We start from the raw sequence: 23,503 nt of genomic DNA, 5'->3' as shown, positions 1-23,503 counted from the left end.
TGCAAAACGATATGTGAAATAAAGTCAAGTGGAAATATTAATGTAATTAATAATTAATAATATTAATTCATGCTCTGTTTCTCAACTCATGAGCAGTGAAGTTCAATTTTGTATTCCCATACCTGGAATGAGGCTGGGCGGCTCATTATTGTCCCATTGTGGTTTGGGCTGAGTGGACCCTCTGTTTTGGGTCTGGAGGAAGTGCTGAATGGTCCCGGGACCTTCTGCACTCAACGGCTCCGTCTCACACACCTTGGGCCAGCCACAACCCGCATGTGTGTGTGGCATTACAGGGCAAGGTCAACCCATTTCTCTGCAAACAATCACATCACACAGGGCCAAATACATTCCAACCCCCCTGCGTGCGTGCCGTGCGTAAGGTGGCCTGATGTGGGAACCTTTCTGGGAGGGGTGTTGGCACCATTCCAAACGGGGCCCCCAGGTCCTTATGAAAGAAAATCTGCTGTTAATGTGAGTTCATATTCGAAAATTATCTCTATCCGATTTTGAATGGTCAAAATCTGAATCAAAGAGCAACATCATTATGTTGGAGTAGATAGGTCAAATGTTATTCCACAGCTCAATCCACACAGTTACAAATTTGCCGAAGTATTGTACTGTTTTTCATTGATACAAATCTGTGCGGCAATACCAAAAGGAAATTGTCAAGAGTTTAGTCTAAGAATTTAACAGCTGTTTTAGTGCTGCAGCTCCCTCTAGTGGATGCTTGATGTAAACAAGAACAAAAAAAATGTCAAGTTTATTAATTATGACTGGGTAATACTTTTTTTGGTTGATAGAAATTTTCTGTTCAAACCAAATAAAAACATTCAACTTTATGGGTGAGAAACAGATCTGGAGGTCAGACGCAGTCTGCAGTCAGTCATGTGGACAGATTAACATTTAGGGAAGTGTCTGTCTGCCCTCACAGACTTTGTCACTCACAGGCGTCAAACTGAAGTGTTAAGTGACCTTTTTGTCTCTTCAAACAATAAATGTAACACTGGAGGCTTTTTATAACTGATTTTGAATGGAAGGTCACATCGAAAGAGCATAGAAACTGTCCACAAGGCCTATTCATTCAGTTCATCACCTAATGCTTGACCTGAAACCAGAAACTACCATGCAGTGGTGAAAGATATGATGAAAATGTATAATATTGCAATTGTTTTGGATATATGCAAATATCAAGTACAAGTACGTCTATTAAAAATAAGGGGAGCTACAAAAAGTTTGTAAAATTAAAAATAAAAAAACAAAAACTTTGCTCAATTATTGGGGTATAAAGTGATATTTGTGCTCCCTAAAAATATATTTTTCTGTCCGTTTATGTTTGTGGGATACTTCAACCTCAACAATAACAGTCATGTTTTAGCACAATGCTGATGGATTGCCATAATATCATCTGTAATAGTCATCAGAATAAAAAAAAAAAAAAAAATTAGACCTACATTTTCTGAACATCATCTGCCCCTAATCCAGATACAACTGTCATATGCTCACAGGGGCTTTGTACCTCCTCACATGTTATAAATGAAGACATTTTCTGCTTTGACACAAACAAAAGCACAGTGCCCTCCAGCAGCAGTGAGAGGTCATCACTTTAGGAGGCACTGCACCTAATGGACCTTTGCACTAGTTGTGTGAAACATTTTACTATAGCCGTGAGGTCTGAACTCTTATGTTTGAAAGTGTGGTGACCGCAGGTGCTTTAAGGTGACAGCGTAAAGGTCGAATGTGTCGACCTCAACTCTTTATTTGTCAAACCATAGAAACTAAAGAACTTGAAATGTCTTCTCATTTAGGACACTCAAGTACTTGCTACCACATCTTTCCACTATATAACATTAATATTTAAGTAAATATAATACAGAATAAAATAATCATAACACATCAATAATTACTAGAACAGACTGTATCATAAGGGAAAATTAGATGTTTTTATGGTCCTCTATAAAAAGGGATTTACAGTTTAGGAACAAAAACACATTAAAATAATAGCAAAGTGCACAATTCAATTTCATAACAGTGGCACAATTCCCGAATATGCTTCAACTTCAAATCACATTCTCTATTTCCAGCTGTACTTATATAAAATGTACATTCTCAAAAGTACCATTTATTGCCATTGCATTTATTAATATCACTTCAATAAAGTCTTCTATGTATTGATTATTATTTGAGTTAAAAAATATGCCTTTCAAGATATCAGTGTTTAAGCAATAAAAACTATTTCTGATAATATTAAGGCATCTGTGCCAGGGTTTTCCAACTATTGTTACAGGAAGTGGGTGTAACAAATGTATTTCTTATATAAATATATAGTAGGCCTTCAAGCACTGATCTAAAATACATGTTTTTCAACTTTTAAGTAAATTGATAGCATAAAAGCCAAGTGCAAAAGAGGAGTAAGTAAACGCATGTGCCTTCATTTCTAATTTGCAAGCAACATTTATAAAACAAGTATTCAAGTTTTGAAGAATATTGGTAAAACACTAAATCCAAGTTTCACATTTAACTAACACTGTTCATATTTTTGTCTTTAACAAAAGCCAGCAACACCAGCAGTACCCGAAACCTCCAGCAGGAGGCCATACGCCAAAGAACTGGGACTTTCTCTCAGTATTACTTTCTGAGCAGAGGACGCTTTGTCACATTCAAAGTGCCAAGCTGTTGTCTGGATCTAAACGTCTGTGGTACGAATGCTGTCGTCGTCCAGACTAAAGGGGTAACAGCTGCTGTGCGGCTGTGGATGAGAGCGGTGCCTCCGCCTCTCACTGGCCACATCTCCAGAAGCGGCCACCATCCCCAAACCTGCTGAAGATCCTGCAGCTGCACTGGGGCATATGGGTGGGACTGACAGCGAGTTAGAGGAGGAAGAGGTGGAGGAGGATGTTGATGAAGATGAGAGAGAAGGTAAAATTGGTAAAGAGCTGAAGGCACTATCATCCTCTTCTCCATCCAGGATGGAGGGTTCCCCAGGGGGCACAGGGGTCCACGGCTGCCAGCCTGGAGCCACGGAGCGGGACTTCTGCAGCACCGGTCTGCGGTCCTCTGCCTGAGCACTGGAGTCTGATGAGACTTTGTGACAACGATACAGAGAGGAGGACCGCTGGAAGAAACATCTTCAATTAGACAAACAGATCTAGAAAGACAAAACGGTAAAATGCTAAAATTCTAATGAATACCTTAGATGGGCCTCTAAAATCTTGGATTTTCATGTCAATATCTCTGATCCACCCATGCATTTCATCAGGAGAATCTGTCTAATTATACAAACAAATAAAAATTCATTTAATTTTGAAATTTACAAAGCATTGAACATGTCCACTTTGACAATTTACTCATGTCAAATGTATTTTTTTTTGTTGTATTTGTTTTAGTTAGTCATCATATGTCAATCAACCCTCTCCCCTCTATGTAAAAAGTTAGCTGCTGTCCCATGGGAAGACACCGGATGTTATTGTTGGTATAGAAACAGATGGTTTGTGTCAGTTACACAAAAACAAACATTTCACACCCTTTAGAAAAGGTTTTATGCCAAAAAAAACTCAAGCAGACGATTATAGACAAGTAACATAAAGAAAGACAGTTATTTAATATAATTTATAAAGTACTATCTACCTGAATGTAGAAAGTGCGGGAACTAGTGATGATCTCAAACAGGTTATCTCTGAGTAACAAATCCCTGCCAGACACAGACCAGTTTTACATAATGCATCACTGAAATAAGTCAATGCTAAGCACATGGGGATATTATAAAAAACTGGCCCCATTGTGACTGCAGTCAGTCTCAAATGACTCACCCTGACTTGACAAGACATTCATGGACTTTCTGAATGTCTCTCAGAGGAACAGACCGAAGAGGCTCCTTCTCCTGCACACACATTCAACTTCATAAAACAGCACAATAGAACTGAGTCAAATAGAATTTGTCCATCTCCTCACCGTCTCAGATTTGTAGTAACTAATGGCATTATCATCCAACGTGAAAAATCGTCTTTTCCAGTTTTTTCTCTATAAATATACTGAAGTGTGAATACAAACTTTGATGACAGAATGACATATATAACAGTGCTTACCACATTTCCCTGTTTCACACAGTATCCACACCTCAGAACACCAGGCCTGCTCTTCTCTCTCTGCTCTACATCTTCACCCTCGTTCTGAAACCATAACCACAACCATCAATGAAAAGCTAAATCTAGCAGTAACCAGCAATAGTCTGCAAACATTACAAGTACCACTATAGGAGTGTGAACCACGACTCCACCAATGATCTCGGTTTTGTAAGCCTGCTGTTTTCGCCCTGTATGTTTTGGCAGAGGATCAGTAATAATTGCTGTACCATCAGGTCTAGTGGGTGCTGATCCAGGCTTTGGGACCTGTAATAAAGTATATTATATAACATTAAATACACTTGCAATATTAATAATTTGTCTAAAGATAACAGGATTCATTCATGTTTAAAGATGCACGATGAAACTTTTCATGGTAGAGGGCTGCTTGTCTGCATAGAGATTGTATACCTTTGCCTGGAATGTTACACAGTATGGCATTATTCTTATCCATTTCTATGCAAACAAGCAGGTGATGCCACAAGGGCAAGTTACAGACAGGTCAGATCTGTGGAGAGGTGACTCTGCTCACAGATTCAACATATTTTTGAGCAGTAATAGTAGTAGAGCGTTCAATGCAATAATATACCCACAGTGACAGATCCCCCACAGGACAAGTGACATAATGACTTTATTATTTAAAGGCACATTAAGAAATAAAATGGGTAAAAGGCGACAAGGCCCCTCTTGTACAATGGGGAAGTGAAACCACCAGTGAGCAGCAGTGCTTCCTGTGTCACGCTGCAGGTGAAAGAAAGACAAACACTGTCTTAAACATCTGCCACAAAGAGACATCTGGCCTCACTGATGGGTGGCCTCATCAACAAAGTACTGCTGTCATGAACACACAAATTTAATGCAAATGTAACTTATAATATTTTATCTACCACACAAAGCAGACTTTTTAATTTACTGGGAAATAATTTGTTTGAGTTACATCACCCAAAAACTTTCCATCAAGTGTGAGCTCATGCGCACTTCAGGCACAAAGGGTTAAGGAAACCACAAACTGCAGCTTCCCCCATCAAGGTAGAAAGAAATCCTTTGCCATTAACCGCTTGCTAGTTCGCCAATACTTTAACTGTACCTAACTTCCTCTTAAAGCAAACCATTTTACACAGTGATCTGTGTGTGTGTGTGTGTGATGTGCTCACAGTGATCTTGCTGGCCTTATTCAGAGCAGCCACCCAGTCTCTCATGTCTGTTTCATCATTGGCTTGAAGGAAATAGCGCCTGGAAACTGCATTTATAACTGCAGAAACAGAAATGATTTCATAAATACCACAAACTCACCATATTATGTAATACATAACATGTGCAAATACTATTACTATTGTGTGCCGCTGATTTGATGTTTCTTACCAAAGCAAAACTCAGTCTTGGGTTTCTGCTTGGCTGTGGCTTCATTCACCTACAAATAAAAATGACAGTAATTTATTTTACAATGAACAGTGTTAAGGTAGTAGACAGATGTTATCTATGGTCAGATAGGAGTGTTATAACATCTGGATCCTCAGAAAGTCTTAATAGTCTCTGGGTTTCTTCTGATGCCACATGTGACTTGAGGTGTTGGCTACAGATACCCCCAGCATGTTTAAATTATTTCTTACTGTGAGTGAACTCTCCTGAGATCTGACCTGTAACTTGGCCTGGTGACCATCGAAGATTTTACATAACAGTGCATGTTAAATTGAAAAACGTTTTATATCCATAACACACAAAACTTGTATAAAGCTCATATGAAGTAGTATGACTTTAGTGCTGTAACAATTGGGGGCCAAGTGAGACTTGAAAATGTTAAATAATAGTTGAAATGTATTCACTCTTAAAAACCTTTGTCAGATTGAAAATTCAATTTTCTTAAGCTGATTTTTAAGTGCAGTAGCTATATTTCTAGCGAGCCGCATAGACACCATGCATTACATTAAATTACTGTATGCTACTATTAAAAAGCAGTGTTTACCTTGGAGATGTAGGTTAGTTTTAGGCTGCCCACAACGCTGGCTCCACGGGCTAGATTCTGCAGGCAAACACACACTAGTATTGGTCTAAAGTCCAAGGTTACTCTACACCAAAATGGACATTTCTACTTCCTGTTATTTTGTACTAGGCACCTGAGGGTTGTCCATGTACCAGAGAAGAGCATTTTCTTGTGTGTCCAAGATGAAGTATCTCCTCTGGAAGCGCCCACTGTTCTCCTTCTCCTCTATGTCCAGGAAACCACACACACGGTTGAGTCGATCCAGATACGGCATGCCTGCTGCTTCACATATCACTAAGTCAAAAATGACAATGAAGACACAAACGAGTCATTTTAATCTAGTAACTGCTGCTTGATTTAGTATGCAAATCGATCCAAACACACACATACAGTAAGATAACCAGAGCAACTCGCACTCAGCTGTTTTTCATGTGACGTGATTGAGGCTTTGCAGCAGAAAACCCTGCAGCCTGGAGCCCTTCACCACAGCCAAAAATTATAGAGTGCAGTCCATATCTGCACACACACATTTCCACTGGCCAGGCAAGGAGAAGCAGAAGGAAGGGAGCGAATAGGGTGGGAAGGTAGGACACATTCAACACGATGTTACTGCCTGTGAATCACTGTCCTGCTTATTGACTGAATGATTTGTCAGCAGCAAAACTTAGATGTCACCACATTGGCATTCTCTGGAGAATTACAGTAACAAGAGAAAATAAGGATTCTTTATTTTTGGATTCTGGTTAAGGATCCAAACCACAAACAATCATTGAGCTTTGTTTAAAACTTAACCATTTTTTTTTTTTTTTTTTTTTTTTTTTTTTCATTAGGCTACAGTTTATTGCATGGCTGTTGAGTATGAGATACGGCAATAGCTTTTTAGAGTTGGAAAACCAAGTAATAATGGTCAAATAGAACAATGTCATTACAAAGTTAATAGTGCACGTGACAGTACTAAATAAATAGACTACTTTCTCTCTCATCACCAACACACTAACTGAACAGGACCAGCAGACATGCCACACCTTCTTAAGTCTACCATCAGAGAGAGAGAGAGAGAGAGAGAGAGAGAGTTAGAGAGACAAAAAGTTTATGCATTATTGTGGACATACCCGCGGTGGAGAGTCAGCGCGCACCACTGCAGCCAGCGCCCCGCGAGCTACAAAGCTGACAGGATAGTCCCGCCTGCGGTTAAACCCATGGAACTCATCAACTGTCCCCAAAAGAGTATTGATTTGTCCATCACACAACTTCTCACTGCCTCCTGGTTGCTTGTGTGGTTGGGATAGAGTCAGTTGGCTTTTTCCGGGTTGCTGGTTTGGTTATTAGAATAAACCAGCCCCGGATGTGATCTATAAGCGCCTCTGTCAGCTCAGCACGGCCCTCCTCCTGCTCAATGTTCCTGTTGGCTGCATTGTGGAGGATGCCCGCACACTAGTGTAGGCTTATTCACCTTTGCATTTTAGGTTTCATATTTTTAAAGCTTTGGTGTCTCTTCATCATTAATTCAAACAAAAAAGTAAATTTACATGTAAAGGTGTTTGTTTTTTATGGCTCTTGCCCAACTAGGCTCTCTTTTCATGCATGTAAATAAAATAGACAAAGTTCAAACTGAAAAACTGCAGATTTAGATAGTTATGAATTTTCAAATACAAATGATTTGGTTAAAGAATAAATTGCCTTCTACTAGGCTTATTGGCCTAATGTCATGGAGAATGTTTCTTTGATGAGAGACTGTAGACCTACATCACTGGTTTGACAGATTCTACTTTTGGTTTTCTACATTTAGCCCACCACAAACTTTCCAAAAGGTCCTGAGATCGACTACTGTATCTGTAGGTGCATTTGACATTTACAACAGTTGCTTCAAATGAATCAAATTAATAAAAAATCAACACAAAATTATAAGAATTTTATTGAAATAACAACTAGGCTTAATGAAATATTTGATAACATTGTCTCTTGTGCAAAACCAAAAAAGTGTCACTCGAAGTTCCTTCTCTAATCTCAGCTATGTCATTGTAGGTCAGTAGTAGCCCCATGTTGTGAAGCGTAGGTGGTGCAACCATTCATACAGCTACACCACAATGAGGTCTTAAGCACAACCAATGCGACTAAACTTTGCACTAGTTACATCTCAGACACTTTCAATTTTACAGGTGGCTTTACGTCATTAATTCATTATTTCTTCAGTTTAAAGTACAGGACACATGACAATACAGCTACACATAACAGCTCTAATATGTTAAACTATTTAAATATGCAATACTATGCCAAACTTAAAATTTTGTTTTATTTATTTATTTATTTATTTCCAATTTTTTTTTACTAATTTCAATCCCAGGTCTGAACAATCTTTACCATTCTGAGATAGTGTAATTGCATTAGTAGTCTATCCACTTATAGAGTTCAAATTTTAATATTTGATTTAATCTGAATAAAATGTGAATGCACTTTTTAAAGGTTCAGAGGTGGGAGAAGGTGGTACATAGCAGTGCAGTGGTGATAAGCAGGGGGCTGAAGACTGTAGCCCCTGCACTGTTTCGATGGGCTCCGTGGCTGTGGCCTTTGTGGGGGCCATTACAGTTGTCTCCAAAACAGCACTCCATTTTGGCTCCAGAGCTGCTACTTTGGCCCTTGTCACAAAAGGCCTTATAAGTGCATGACTTCATCACTGTGTCTAAGGAAAGAGATGACAAGATTTAGACCAGGCTCCATTCAGTATAACATGTAGCATAAAGACAGACTTATATTATGATGAGTGACAGTTTGGAACCCTCACTTCAGTATTAAACCACTAAAATAGGCTGCATTTCTTAACCAAAGCAGATGGTAGGTTTCCCAATATAAGGCCTTTAAATATAACCCAAATAGAGCATTTTGTAAAGTTATAGTGGTTGATGTTGGAGATTTTCTTTCTAGTCTACGCTTACCCCCAAGGTCAATTTGTAAACCTGTTTCCCCCAAATATTAACATGGCATAGAGTCGAGAAACCAAATAAACACATGTTTTAGTGATTAAGTTTCTTCTAACCAAAGTAATAGGATACAAGCAGCTAGCCTATTTGCCCTGAATGCAGCTAGTATTCAGTTAAACATGTAGGCATTTGAATGCCCCATTATTGGTTTCTGGGAAGACATCCAGTAACTTTAAATAATGACAGCCTTTACTGTCACACGACTATTATTTGCTATGTTATTATCGCAAATAAACATCTTTCCAAGAAAGAATCAAACACATCTGTCAATGGAAACTGCCATGTCCCCTAATGTGACAATGCTGCCCCCTCGCGGTGACTCACTGGTGCCAGAGATGGTGAGGCAGGCATCAGCGTACTGCGGACAGGAGGAGGAGCCCAGCTTGTTGCACTCGTCTTCATTGGAGGCCACGCACGTGTGACACTTGAGGGCGTAACCTTGACAAACAGAGCAAGACAGAGCGCCTAAATTATGACTAAGCGTGTATTGGTAATAAGCCACTCATAACACAGTTATTATTATTATTATTTTTTTGTGTTAATGTGTTAATTTTCCAGTGTAATAATTTTATACAGCGATTTACATACAGCTTTTGAAAAATCATTATGGTCCTGGGCTACTTAAAATGATCATGAGAGACATCATGGCAGTAACCTAAAATTATAGGTTAATGTATTTCCATGTGTTACTTTTGGTTAAAGTTTGAAAGGAAACCTAAAGAAAATCCTAAAAACAACAAATAACAAAATGCAAAGCCACACAAGTCAGCACTAAGCCACAAAGTTACTATACCACATGATATTGGTTTTCAGATATACTCACTGTGGTAAACCAGAGAGATAACAACCATCAAAGAAAGGCCAGTCTTCATGGTAAACTTCATGGCAGCTGATCAATGTGTCGTGGAAACCTGGGACAGTGCAGAAGACAGTAATGCTGAGGTGGGACTGAGTCTTATTATAGACTTATCTCTGTAATCTACATCTATGCTGCGCTGACAAACCCTACAGACAGACAGACAGACAGACAGACAGACAGACAGACAGTTTGGACAGTCAGTCACACTTTAAGATATATAGACTTGAACTACTCAATCCATCACGCTCTATATAATAGCCTAGTCCATGTGTAAAGGAGGTACTGGGAAAGAAACCCAAACTTGTGACACTGGAAAAAGGACTGTATTTAGGACTAGTCTAGTATCCACAATCTCCCCAGGTTGTTCGGCCAGAGCAAAGTGACCAGTTCACACTCTGCCAGTCTTTATGGAAGCTGTTCAGGGTTCATGGGCTCATGTTCATGGTTTCTAAAGGCAGAAATAAATACTACGAATGTAATGAATGATATAGCAAATTAAATATCAAATATATAGTAATAATAAACATAACAACAAGAATGCAAATACAGAATATATAGAAACACAGGAAATATATTAGAAATGCGCGGTATACAATAATACAAAGCAATAATGAACTAAAAGTGAGAGCATGGCACTTTTCTCCGAATTCCGAGTGTCCTTGAATGCACCACGGCCAAAAGCAGTGAAAGGGCAAAGGTCTGCTGGTCCCTGAATGCATCACTGGCGCAAGTTGCGTAACAGCAATGAGCACAAACTAAACAGAACTAATTATTGATGGGATATGAACTACAAATACTAATAATAATACTAATAATTATCGACTTACGTTCTCAAGGACACATGAACAATTGCAGATGAAATGAGAGAAAAAGTTCAAAGTTGGGAAAAGATGGCAGGAGCGACTGTCCCAAAAACACCACTCACTACTAAAAAAAATTGGTGTCTGATGAATCTTGATAAATTGAGGAGTGAAAAGGGGTGATCACTGATTGATTAAAATGGTTGCTGGGCTGGAATGTCCGAATAATGATGAAAAACATAGTGAAAACCTAATGCCTAAACTAGGAACGTCATAAACAGATTAAAACAACCCATATAAGATGAATAAAATCACACTCTTGTTCACACCATGGTTATCATAAATATTGAAAACCAACTGTCCACTGGTAGCTGTGACAAACTTGTGCAGTTTTATTAAATCAAAATATAAAGAATTTTACGCAACATGTCAACAATAGTCAAAATCTGGATAATGTGAAGAAAAAGTGCAGCGAGCAAATTGTTATTAAATCAAGATGGCTATGGGTGTGTACAAATTAGAGTCCATAAGGGTTTGTTAGTTTGACACTCAAGACAAAGTAACACAGGTTGTTCTAACCATGATTAGTGCAATGTTTTAAATACATGTAGAAATGGAAACAAATGGCACAAAATGTAGCTACAATATTATAACCTCACTGGTAATACAACTTACAACTTTGCACGATTCAGGCTCAGACGACACTTGTTTCAGAGTAATATAAACATACTTAGCATCATAAGAAACAACTCTTGCCTAAAGCTCATTCAAACATACAATGAAGTGTTTCCATAAACTCTCCAATAGATGTCATTGTAGATTTTCTAACAGAACATTTTACATACTTTAAAAGCAGCTCACTGACTAACAATAGTGCAATATTAAAATGCATTGTACATTTGCATTACATGATTAACAAAAGAGTCTCTGAAATGCAAGGCTGGCACAGGTTAAAAAGTCTCTCCTTGATTGGCTCTGTCTTACTCAGTCTGTTTTTCCCATTTTGGCAATGAGCTCATCACAAATTTTAGTGAGTTCCTCCATCTCCTGATTCTGTATTTCAACATAATATGAAGAATAGATTAGAAAACATTATTTTAATTTGGAAAACAGATGTTATGTTACTCAAAAGATGACACTGACCTTCTGTTGTAAGGCCTGCTCCAGAGACTCTACCCTCATCTGCTCTTTTCTCAGGCCGGCAGTGAGGGCCACATTTTCCGAGCTCAACTTGGCCCGCACCTGAGCGATCTCTTCATTGGCCCTGGAAAAGAAGTAATAAAGATGCATTTAATTTTTAGGTCAGATTTGTTTTGGGTTTTTTTTGTTTTAGTTTTTATTGTATTTTATTTATTTATTTTATCACTTACTTGTCTAACTTTTCCTCTGCATGAAGTTTCAGAGTCTGATATCTCTGCTCCTCTTGTTTGATTTTGGCCAGATAGTCTTGAGCACACTTCTTCAACACTTCTTCATTCTGTTCAAATAAAATAGTTCTAATTTAATATGGTCACATATTATAGTTTTTTAGGCTTACAGCGAAAATGTGGGACGACGGAGATAATATATTGTTGTGGACAGCAATGAGAAGTGTAAAGCAAATGATTAGAATAAGTCAGGGGAAGGTGTTTGGCCTTTAAAAACAGGCAAAAAAGGAACTATTCTTGGTATATTTTTCAAAACATATATACGAGGTAATTGTTTGCGGTCGTTGTTTACTTAGGGGAAAACTGCTGATCCTCAACCTTCATTATAAAACTCTGAGACCACTGACCTTAATCACAGAATGCCTTATCATCTTATTCTAACCTAATCCTGTTCAAAGCATTTCAAGAGGTTTTACTCATGTTATGAGTCATATATTTCATCAAAATGTACATAGAGTCTTACTTTCTTGAAACCCTCCAGTGTGCTTTTCATGTTTTCATATCGTCGGAACACATCAGAGAGAGAGCGCTCCACAGAGTTCAGGTCAGCCAGAGCTGTGTCCCTTTCCATCGTCATGGCGTGCAAAGACTTCTGGGAAGTCATTTTACTCCGCTGCTCATCCTCTGAGAGATAACACCCATAGTTTAGAAGCAGCATTTGACTTAGGATCAGTGCATAATAACAGTTTTCTTATTTACTTACCTATCATTTGAGCTATTGTCTTTTCATATTCTGCTACTATTTTCCTACAAAAATAAATTAGTTAAAGAAAAGGTCAAACAGCAATATTACAAACTAAATTTACAAGCAATCCAAAGTACCTCATCTCAGAGACTTCTTGTCTGCTCTCTTCAAATTTGTGCTTCCAGCTGCTCACTTCTACCTCTTTAGTAATGATCTAGTGGAAAGTAAACAATTGTATTTTATTGATAAAATTGTGTGCACAAATTTTATTCAAATGTTACTCAATGAAGATTATTTTTTGACTGTATATGATTTTACCTCTTCCCGGATGAGAGTGAGAACAGCTTGCTTCTCCTCTTCACTGATGCAAATGGAGTCAAGCACCTGACTTCCTGTTTTCTGCATGTTACTTCCTGTTTCCCTGTTCTTCGTGTTGTCGGGGTCATCATTCTGAGGACAGAGAAACATAAAATGCAGATCAAAGGGGAATTACTCCCAAAAGGCTACACCCTGGCTCATCCTCTTGTCTGTGTAATGTTTCTACATAAAAAATAAACTGAATTGTTTGTAGTTAAATTGCTCACAAAAGGCATATTATTATTTAGACTTTTCCACCTTTAAACCTTCTTCCTTTGTCCATAGCTTTCATTGTGTCCTTTCTCGGATTATGCCACTTATAATGTAATCCTATAATATTAATCCGTCTGTTACTTGAGAGGAAGAACATGGTGGTTGATTAAGTGACTTGCAGTGTCCAGTAAAATTAGAACATAATTACAATATATAACAGACTGCTTAAAAACTTTGCCACAGAATGAATGGACCAAGGATTTTAAAATAAATTTTAAAATGCTGGGGTGGGGTGGAGGCATATGTATTGCTTTTGGTGTGAACATGACCTCACACCATAAGACTGTGTATACAGACTAACAAGTGCACCATCTAGTGGCCAATGACTAAGCAGCTACTACACACGTGGAGCAGTATGTTATATAAAAAAAAAAATAACAGGTTTTTGGCACAATTAAAAGACAGAAATAAAGAGAAGAAAAAAGCAATTACTTACCAAAGCGCAACAGTCAGACTCTAAAGATTTCACACGGCAATCTTCAACTGGAATAAAGACAATAATGCATTTATTATTGAGGCCCATCATCAGAACAGTGAATAATTTAATAATAATGTGTTTCTATTATATAAATACATGAGTTGTGTATGTATAAGCACTTGGTTAAAAGAACATTTTGTATAGTTTTGAAAATGGTTTTAAATTCTAAAATTCAAGTTGCTGCTGTGAGTTTAGTGAAGCACATGCTCATCACAAAATGTATAATATTCAGGATGAAAAATTAACTACTCACTGATCTGGTCCTGGTCTGGTTTACCACCAACTGTGACGGCCAACTTTTCTTCATCAGTGGCATGTTTCCTGTGAGGCTCCTCCTGGACTTTGAGGTTCGACTTCATTTTACAGGAGTTTCTGAGGTAAGAGATCAGAGGACAGAAGAGTTAGGGCTAAGTATATTATATTAGTGTGTCACTGTCTGGTAGCAACAATGGACTGGCCAGACCAATGTGTGCAGCAGGTACAGTGAGGAGGCCGAGCAGCAAAAGCAATCAGATTTTTGCCATGTGTGAGAAATGAGCTTATAAAAGCACACCAACTTTATATTAAAAAGTAGACGTTTTTTTTCAATCCAATTTGTATCAGTTTGATTATTTTCATTGGATATTTAAACAATAGATGCAATAATGAGAACCCACATTGCTGAAGCATGTTGAACTACTTACAACATAAGACAGAGGAAATGGACTTGCTCAGCAGTCCTGATGCCACATTTAGAGAAGGAAACACAATGACAAGTCTGAGGTGTAGATACGGTATAATAAAAATGAAGAAAATGACAAAAAAAAAAAACCAAAAAAAAATGTAGCAGGACAGCCACCAGAGGGCAGTATGTGTCACAATAAACTCTGAGGTTAAAAGTTTAACCTCTATATACTGCAACAACTACAACTTGAATATACATGTAATAATGTTTACCAAATACTCTGAAAAGAGACGAGTAATCTCAATTTAAGAAGCTTGCCACAGTTCCTCAGAATTCTACAAACCAGTTAGAAAAAGCGGTAATTGCTCAGTGATGAGTCATCCCAACTTGGTTTCAATAAATGTTTGGAAACAAAATGACTGCAGTGGGAGTCATTTAGCACCAGTAAAATCTACTCACGTGATCATTGTGGTTTTAGGTCCTTCCAGGTTACAGCTCAGTTTATCAGAGTTCATGTTGCCGTTAAGTAAGTCACTGTCCAAATAACTGTTATTGGGGGAAATGAGGTTTGAGTCTGGACTTGAATCTGAAGTTATGGGTGCTTCATCATCCACCTCTGCAGGGTCTGGTTTGGAGTGGACAGAGAGGGAGGGAGGGCGTGTGGTTGGGGAGCGAGATGAAGGACAGGGTTTGGAGCCAAGGGTTAAGTTGAGGTTTTGGTCCAACCCAAAGCTGTGCCCCAGGACAGTGCTAGGGGCGGAGCTTGTGAGGTCAGCTGTAGTGTCATCTTCAGGTGATGCTGGAGCAATGTCCTGGTTGGAGTTCTGGTCCAGAAAGTGGTTTGAGGCATCAGATGGGGCTGTGCAGAAAGAAAACACATAATTATGTAACACAAAACTATTTCCAGGACTGAGATCTGTAGTTTTTTCAGTGTGTTGTTATTGCCAGATTAACCAAAAACCCCAACTTTTACCACTACTCCACATTCTCCACCCCCATTTGACACTACTTCATTGTAATGTCAAATAAAACCTGATTGCCAAAGGAAAAAGCTAGTAATGAGCCCAAAAAGTACTAAAACTAGTATCAAAACCAGATACTTACAGGTATTGATATATAAAAAGGACAGAATCTGACCTTTACTCAATAGTTTTATGATGATCTGAAATGGAATTATAGGCCACATGGAAATTTTACAGAAAGTAACATTATTTGTGTTGAAAATGTCATTCTATTGTCTAAAAATATAAATCTGCTCATAAATATTGAAATCATGTTTGCAATGTTAGCACTGTGACCACACTACTATACATCTTATGTGAGTAATGAGTAGTTAACACTATGATTTCCCCTTAGAATACTTCACATATTCACACATCTTGAAAAGTCATGATTACAACAGCTTCCTGTGTTCAGTCTACCACTTCCAAAACAGTAGCCTTTCTGTTAGAGATAAAAATACACTCATGTACCTACACAATAAACTTCATTGGTCCAACACAGCTCTGCTAACACAACACCACTGTTCTATGAATGGTGTTACTGATGTTTTACCTTGGCCAACTACAGCTTCCCACAGACAAAAGACTAAAGTGTTACTTATTAATTCATTCCCCGGTGTAGTTACAGACTCTGAAGGAAACATGGGTACTTTCTTGAGCCCATGTTTCAGACAGAGCACCAGATGTGGAGGAACCACACCCAAAAAGTCCTTCTGATCACACACCACCACCATGCGGCCTAGCAACCAAACCAGCAGCTCAGTTTCACAATACAGTGAGAAAGAGGAAACGGAGATGAAGGGGTAAGTGACAGACAGATACAAACAAACCTTTCTCTACTGCTTTAAAGACACAGTAGACCATGTAGCATGTGGTCGTGCTCATGAACACAGGATGATCCCCGTCAGCTATGTAAGGCTAATTATAGAGGAAAAACTCCACAAAGCTTAGTGTTTATTTATGGATCCCCCAATCGAGTTTTCTACAGACTCTGCATAAATCTTAAAAAAGTACAAAGACTCCTGTTAGATGCAAAGTAGAAAGCTGTAATCATGGGAAAAATAACCCAAGTTGTATAGGCTCTATGTCTAAATTTGTTTTTATTTGTGATTTTAACATCCTTCTTATTCTGTAAAGCACTTTGAATTACTTTGTGTACGAATTGTGCTATACAAATAAACTTGCCTTGCCTTGCCTTAAATATCGATCACGACATGATACCAGTATTTCGATGATGTCACACATAGTAATAAGGCTGCACTGTTGCATAGATGTCAGTTTATTGCAATGTCAATAATGGGTCTGATTATTTGCTTGTAAATCTTTGTTGTGGTTAAACTCAAATTGTGCTTCTTATTTTTCTATTGATCCTATGGCTGTGCACTTCATCAAAACCTGGAGCAAAGCAACTCGTCTAATCTACAATGGTTTGAAGTAATTTATAGGGCTAATCATACTGTTAGTCTGTACTTTCTCTGCAGGTTTATTTTTAACTGTATAATATAGTTTCAAATAATTGCGATTTCAATTGTGACCCAAACACATTTTAATATACATTTTTAAATCCAGTTAAGCAATGCTATTCTTAAAAAGTATGTGCATATAATAAAAGAATATGAAAAGTAAACCAAAAAGTCTACCATTCCCCTTCTGCATTAATAAAACAGAGAATGTTTTTGAACTCTGTCTATTCAGGCTGTGTTGTTCCCATGGTAACAGAGCGAAACCAACGTTGCTGTGAAAGCAACAGTGTTGAAGGAGTGAAGAAAAGAGGCGCTGAGGCTGGCAGTCCTCCACACAGGCAGATTTAGAGGCTACATTCAAAGATAAACACGATCGAGTTATGTAATCACGCCCATGTGCTGACAAATGAATCGTGAAACTGTTTAACTGTCTTGTGAGCTGTATAAGTACACAAAACAAAAATGTTACTGCGGTCTTTTGTACTGTCTTACCTATGTGGTTTGTGTTGTCCAGTTGTCCCAACAGTTTAGCCACTCCTGGGGATTCTGCCTCTGGAGTGTCAAATGCCCCTTCTGAATCTGAACTGTGAAAAGCAAAGAAAATGTATTAAGGAGATAAGCGTATAAGATGTGCGTAATATTCAGGTATAAAGCTAATCTACAACAGCTATTGTTACCCAAGTCAAGTGGGATATGACATAAAACAAATGTGATAAAAAAGGATGAAAGTACTTATTCATGACACATTTTTTTGTTGTGATAATCGTCAAACAAAGATAATTGCCATTACACTACCACATTTTCTGTAACATTCATATATAAATCCTTGCTGTACTCACTCATAACAAAGAACAATTACATAATAGTTGTTTTCATCACAATGTCTTTTAAGTACATCGCAGTGATATTGGGACTGATAATCGTGACACATAATTTCACAATTGTCCCATGCCTATAACAAACGATAATATAGTTCAAAGTGTTCTGAAAATAGACAATGTGCTTTTATTGTAAAGGAAGGAGGGAGAGGAAATGTTGCTAGAGCTCTCTCCACCTGCTTCCTTTGCTGCCTAAAAAGCGCACACACATTGGTTCTGTTTTTAGGACATGGGCCACCCCTAGACCCTTAACCAATGGACAACTATCTTAAACACATTTAGTCACATGATTTAGGGGTCCGGTGTGAAACCCCCTGAAGCAGAACAAGTCTCCACAAGTGACTGTAGAATGGTTTTATGCCCCAATGTCCCACTGCAGTCTTCAGTCTGTCTGCTGCCAAGACACTGGGCTTTGACTTATTTTTTGGGAGGGGGGCCCCCACATACTAACAATAGAGGCAAACAGTCCCCCCTGAGTGAAAGTTGGTAGTCGATGTTTACTTGTTCTCAGATGTCTAAATGCTAATCAAAACATTTACTGGAGATGTAATGGAAAAACACCACACCAAAACAAGCCTTAACCAATTTTAGACAGAAATTCCCATTCACACATCAAGTTAATCCTAATTTACATATCAAGCCTCACACTGAATTGTATCCCAATGACGGCCCCAAGTCGCCTACAATCCTGTGTGGTTACTTAGATACTGGACAGTGGCAGAAAGGATTGGAAAATAAGGCTTCTTCCCTTCCCCAAATATTTCTATTCTTGAATCTCCCCTCTTCCATATTGTCACTCTTTAAAAGAAATCAGCAAAAACAGATTCAGGCCATCACATAATAATAATGTTTTGGTCAAAGAAATGGGGGATGGGGGAGTTATTATGTTTCCATATTATGTCTAAGTAGTTGTTTGCAGCAGTATGACCTTGCAGAAATTCACAGAAGATGGAAAGAATTTAAGATTAAGCCACAACATTGATCACTTTATGTCTAATACACCCCCACCTGTCAGTATGACTCAGGGGAACTACTCTCATCAAACATCACAGCCTGAACACACAGCTACTGCCATACACACAAAAATGCATTGTCCTTACTTGTCCTCTCCTTCATTTTTAGCTTCCTCTTCGCCTGTTCCTCCTGTCACTGCTGACCATGTCCATTTTGCCCACTGGACTGGAGACAACCAGGACATCCCAGCAGCACCAAAATAAAGACTTCACCACAAACGTACAGCAACAAACTTCCTTCAGAAACGATTCAACACAGAGTGCGTCAGTGTTCCTCTTCTTGCAAATGTCAGCTATTCCTATTTTTCGGTACTGCTTGTTTAATCCAATTCCTCTGTGGTTTTTCAATCCTGTTCTGTGTTGTCAAAGGAGAGGAGACGTTTTGCAACTGCTTTGCTTTGACTCTGTGGCAGATTACCAGAGCATCTGTAGTCACTCCCTCTCTCTTTCTCTTTCTCTCTCTCTCTCTCTCTCTCTCCCTGCTGCACTCTTCGTCTGGCTCTGTGATCAGCTGGTACGCAGACACACTCCCACACACACTGTCTCACAAACTGGGTTCAATTTCACAGGCTAGACTATTGCTTATCCAATGTTTATGTATTTTGTTGTAAAAAATAGAAAGGTTTTTCATGTAAACTAGGAAAAGAAACTACAAGACAGTGTCTAGAGAAACAGGAAGGGAGGTTAAAGGAGGAAATGTCAAACAATGTATTTAGAAGAATGTCAGGGGTGTGTAACCAGCACTACAATTTAGAGCTGTGCCTCGGGGTTAGCTACCTTTATCAATCTTGAATAAATATAACCTCACCAAACTGCTTTTAACTGTCTAGATATGTGAAATTGAAATCTGCACTGTAGAAGCAGGAATATGAAAGGCAAATACTGTGTGCACATTATTTGAAAGTAACACGATCCATTTAATCATTTGTTTGTTTTGTCCACTGATGGAATAAAGCTGCAAAGATTACATAGAGGCTATAAATAATAGACAGATACTGAATAGCCTACAAAATCTCTGGATAATGTGTGACAGAAGTAGAGTTGGGTGATATGACAAAAAAATATGATTATTTAAATTTTTGGCTCAAATTGATCTATCACTTTTTTATCTTATTAAAACATGAATAATACAGATTTTTAATAATTGCCATTTAACATAAAAAATAGATTTCTTCCTCCAAAGTCTAAATTCTGCTACAAACCTTTTACCGACAAAAGCCTGACCCAAGATGATCACTGACAGTTAGAAATGACACAATCATCTCCACTGAAATTCGATTAATTGCACAAACCTAGACAAAAGCTGCACAAAATTGATTATTCACCAAAATTTCCAGGTCAAATCAATCCATACAACCTAGATTCAGTGTTGTTAGTGCAGTGGTCTGCCTGACAGAAAATATATTTGTATAAAAGCTCTTGCTATCCCCTCTCCCCAATGCCTCGGAGGCAGTTCATCAGAGCTTATGTAACTCTAAGTCTACGTGTTCACATTTATTCTTCTTTTTATTTTCAGTGGGATACACATGCAGAATCTAGGCCACATGCACGGCAGAAACTATAAACCATGACTAATCCAATATAGAGGAAATATGGTTTTCCACAGTAAAAGGTGAAATGGGAAAAGAGAAGGAGCTGAGATGTTTTTCTCATTATTTGCTCTTGAAGGTTTACTGGTTAAATGTTTAACGATTACACATAAAAGACAAGTCAGAAGCCCTGTGGACATCAGACAGCTGTATCTGTGGGAAAAGTCTTAGTAAATAATGCCACACACTGGTGAACACATAAAGAGGCACAGTCCTGCATAAAACTGGGGCAATTACAACCCTAGCAAACTGAAAACAGCAATTATAATCAGGGGACAAGAAAATACCAGATAATGAGGATGGCACCATGTTGGCTGCAAAGATGAAAAGTAAAGAAGAGATATTTAGCTTTGGGGCTGAACAAGGACCTTCCGAAACCTTTCTGTCATTGCCTGCTTTGTTTGTCTTATCAGTAAAGACAACTAAGAAGTCAAACCTGTCTTCATCTTGGCTTGAGGTTGGAAAAGCCTTATGTAATTTTATGTAAATTATGGCTTGGAGAAACAGTGGCAGACCTCACAGTTGTACATGTACAGTCATGGTCTAATGCACAAATGAGCAGATATATAGATATAGAATTAGAAGTGTAGATGGGGTCCAAAAATAGAATGAATAGCAGGACTAACACGCTCGCAGTGCACACTAATTTGTGTGGTTGCTGTTTAGCCCTGAAAGAATGCCCTCCCATAATCACCAATTACACTCTGACTGATGGCAGCATGTGCATCTATGATCTAAAAATAGATCAGTTATGATAACAGCTGGGATGCATACACTTACATTGAACTGCTTCTCAAATATCATGCTTTATTTTTATTGACACGTAACCCAGACGTTCAGCATCAATGTAAAGTCAGTTCATTGAATGGGTCAATTTGTTATTTTGAAGATGTGAATGGCTTTTTGCATAAATCCATCATTGAGGGAGCTTGGCTAGGGCACTTTGTTGTTGTCTCCTTCCCTAAATAGCTGCTGAGTCACTGAACTGCTTTGTGCTAGTGCCATCTGGTGGCTGTGTCTTAAAACGGTTTAAATAAGCATGATGTTAGGCCAGCTTTACAACACAAAGAAGGAACAAAAATGTTATAAGAGAATGACATAAACTAATCGTGGAATGTGCATTTCTTTGCACATGTTAGTGCACAAAGTATGAATGACTTTGCCGTTTAGACATCAATGTAGGGTTTTGCAATATCGGCTACATTATATTTTTTTTAAATGCTTTTACATGACAATGTTATAAAATCAATGTTTGAGTTGTCCAGTTGTCTAGAAAAACACTAAATAGCCTGCCTGCATTACAGCCATAACTGATTAACAAATTGATACATGACAATGTTATAGAATCAATGCAATCTGATTATTTTCATTAAAATATAAAACTTGGAAAAAATTAGAATTATCTTTGGTTTATAACTCCCTAGCTAATTGTAAAAAGGCTGCCAAAATATGTTAGAAAAAAATACATACATCAAATACATGCATCCTTTTCATCCCCATTGTCCTTTTACTTTAGATTCAGCAGAGCAGTCTTACTTAAGAACCATGTAAGAAGAAGAGAAAGTTGAATGAGAGCTAAAAATGGAGCAGGGAGGATAAAAGCAGCCTTGGAGACTGTGAAAACCTCAGCTCTTAGTTACAAAAGATTAAGAATAAAAGTGATTAGCTACATCACTGCAATGGCAAGAAAGGTTCAATTAGCAATTTATAAAACATTGCAAATGTGCAAGGCAAAAAACATTGTTAAAATATAATATATAAGATATAAAATCAGAGATATAGTCCCTGTTAGAATAAAATTACTTTGCGTCTACAAGTTATAACAAGCACTAAATTCACAGGGTTCCCTCTCTCTGTTTATTTAATGCAAGATGTATGACCTGACCGGCTCACACTCCTTCCATTAGTCCTACTCATTTACGACTTCCACTTCAACCTCTCAAAAGTAGAACAGTAACAAAGCAAGTCTAGACACAAGCACTGGCTATCTAATCTTGTTTCAAATGTCTACCTTTCAAACTTGTCCTGTATTAATTGATGGAGGTGCAAGCTCTATGCATCTGTCTATTTTTCTTCAAGCAAAGTAACTCTGGCAACAAAATGAACATGTAGGTTGTGTTGTTTTAGTCCTTACTTGCTACTGTTCTTCCGAGGAGTGCCTTTCTCTTGCAGACTGCTGTGTGACCCACCCATGGTACACCAGCTGTGTTGAAGCCTCAGATTTATCCCAGATGCTCTTGGATTTGGTTGTTTCCTCTACTCCAAAGTGCACCCTTGTCTCTCTTCGGGAGGTCCACTCTCAGACTTCTAACCTCATTTTGCTGTTCTCCTCATGACAGACATTATCTAACCATTCTTGCATCCACTTCCTTGCCTTTCCAGCAATAGTGTTGACAGTGAGTCTTCTGGAGTACCACACTTGAATAGACTTCTCAATAGTCCCGCCTCTTCTTCTCATCCTCCATCATTTCTCATTTACTCACACAGCAGCTTACAGTCTCTTGTTAGCCCTGCCATCTCCTTCAGAAAAAGAAATAAAGAGCTGTATGCATGCCAAAGGTTTGTAGAAACACTAGGTGGGGGGTTCATTAATGCATCATGTGTGTCACTGGGGTATTGTAACAGGGGTCAGACTATTGTTCCAGAGAAAGAGTCTCTTCTATTGTTATCCACGTGAATAGAAAATCTGACACTGAAAGGGAAGAGTGTAGGGGGCAATGGAGAGGAGGCAGCAGAACACACTGCCACTTGTTGTGCCCAAGTTCCTACCTGCTGTGACCAAAAGCCAACCCCCGTGACCACATGTTTGTACAACAGAAGCGCACAGACTTTGAATGCTTTCATCAACGCATATTTGGTCAGAACATGTGAATTATATCCCATTTTCCTTTTAAAACAATAATAGACACGAGTACATACCTTCTTATTCCTTCTTCCTC

General features: G+C 38.3%; 3 protein-coding genes across 5 annotated transcripts; all 3 read right to left on the bottom strand.

Annotated features, from left to right (window-relative positions):
- Positions 1-1,926: 1,926 nt before the first annotated feature.
- On the bottom strand, positions 1,927-7,429 carry plekha2 (pleckstrin homology domain containing A2). 2 transcript variants are annotated; one of them, XM_033973131.2, is made up of 12 exons: positions 7,212-7,429; positions 6,233-6,393; positions 6,082-6,138; positions 5,481-5,529; positions 5,273-5,370; positions 4,245-4,385; positions 4,083-4,166; positions 3,949-4,017; positions 3,807-3,877; positions 3,625-3,688; positions 3,189-3,266; positions 1,927-3,112 (listed from the first exon to the last, which is right to left on the bottom strand). In XM_033973131.2, the coding sequence occupies exons 2-12, from the start codon at positions 6,371-6,373 to the stop codon at positions 2,684-2,686; spliced, it is 1,281 nt and encodes a 426-aa protein (XP_033829022.1). In that variant the 5' UTR covers positions 6,374-6,393; positions 7,212-7,429; the 3' UTR covers positions 1,927-2,683. The 2 variants fall into 2 exon arrangements, with proteins under 2 accessions (XP_033829022.1, XP_055080270.1); XM_055224295.1 differs by lacking the exon at positions 7,212-7,429 and adding an exon at positions 6,516-6,722.
- A 1,124-nt stretch (positions 7,430-8,553) lies between these two features.
- si:ch211-113d22.2 (uncharacterized) lies at positions 8,554-9,970 on the bottom strand. Its single transcript, XM_055224265.1, has 3 exons — positions 9,901-9,970; positions 9,402-9,515; positions 8,554-8,779 (listed from the first exon to the last, which is right to left on the bottom strand). The coding sequence occupies exons 1-3, from the start codon at positions 9,959-9,961 to the stop codon at positions 8,565-8,567; spliced, it is 390 nt and encodes a 129-aa protein (XP_055080240.1). The 5' UTR covers positions 9,962-9,970; the 3' UTR covers positions 8,554-8,564.
- A 1,166-nt stretch (positions 9,971-11,136) lies between these two features.
- Positions 11,137-22,944, bottom strand: tacc1 (transforming, acidic coiled-coil containing protein 1). Of its 2 annotated transcripts, none has more exons than XM_055224317.1 (12): positions 22,699-22,944; positions 17,577-17,668; positions 15,080-15,479; positions 14,210-14,328; positions 13,915-13,961; positions 13,167-13,298; positions 12,986-13,062; positions 12,867-12,910; positions 12,627-12,787; positions 12,107-12,213; positions 11,880-12,000; positions 11,137-11,789 (listed from the first exon to the last, which is right to left on the bottom strand). In XM_055224317.1, exons 1-12 carry the CDS (start codon positions 22,755-22,757, stop codon positions 11,721-11,723), a joined length of 1,428 nt encoding a protein of 475 aa, XP_055080292.1. In that variant the 5' UTR covers positions 22,758-22,944; the 3' UTR covers positions 11,137-11,720. The 2 variants fall into 2 exon arrangements, with proteins under 2 accessions (XP_055080292.1, XP_033828111.1); XM_033972220.2 differs by lacking the exon at positions 22,699-22,944 and adding an exon at positions 19,063-19,441.
- Positions 22,945-23,503: the final 559 nt, after the last annotated feature.

The sequence above is a fragment of the Periophthalmus magnuspinnatus genome, chromosome 9 (assembly GCF_009829125.3).
Source record: "Periophthalmus magnuspinnatus isolate fPerMag1 chromosome 9, fPerMag1.2.pri, whole genome shotgun sequence".
Lineage (NCBI taxonomy): Eukaryota > Metazoa > Chordata > Actinopteri > Gobiiformes > Gobiidae > Periophthalmus > Periophthalmus magnuspinnatus.
Note: the sequence above shows the minus strand (reverse complement) of the source record. Positions and strands in the feature narration are given on the sequence as shown.

Excerpts from the sequence above, each read along its gene's own strand:
- plekha2 (XM_055224295.1), bottom strand. Across the intron at positions 4,386-5,272 it reads ATAAGGCCAGCAAGATCACT|GTCCCAAAGCCTGGATCAGC; the intron begins GTGAGCACATCA and ends ACTTTATTACAG. Across the intron at positions 4,018-4,082 it reads GTGTGAAACAGGGAAATGTG|AGAAAAAACTGGAAAAGACG; the intron begins GTAAGCACTGTT and ends GTATATTTATAG.
- si:ch211-113d22.2 (XM_055224265.1), bottom strand. The coding sequence starts at position 9,961 with ATGAAGTTTACCATGAAGACTGGCCTTTCTTTGATGGTTGTTATCTCT. Across the intron at positions 9,516-9,900 it reads TATCTCTCTGGTTTACCACA|GTTACGCCCTCAAGTGTCAC; the intron begins GTGAGTATATCT and ends CTGTTTGTCAAG. Across the intron at positions 8,780-9,401 it reads CCTCACCATCTCTGGCACCA|ACACAGTGATGAAGTCATGC; the intron begins GTGAGTCACCGC and ends CTCTTTCCTTAG.
- tacc1 (XM_033972220.2), bottom strand. The coding sequence starts at position 19,160 with ATGTCCTGGTTGTCTCCAGTCCAGTGGGCAAAATGGACATGGTCAGCA. Across the intron at positions 13,299-13,914 it reads AGTCTGACTGTTGCGCTTTG|AATGATGACCCCGACAACAC; the intron begins GTAAGTAATTGC and ends CTCTGTCCTCAG. Across the intron at positions 12,788-12,866 it reads GACAATAGCTCAAATGATAG|AGGATGAGCAGCGGAGTAAA; the intron begins GTAAGTAAATAA and ends GTTATCTCTCAG.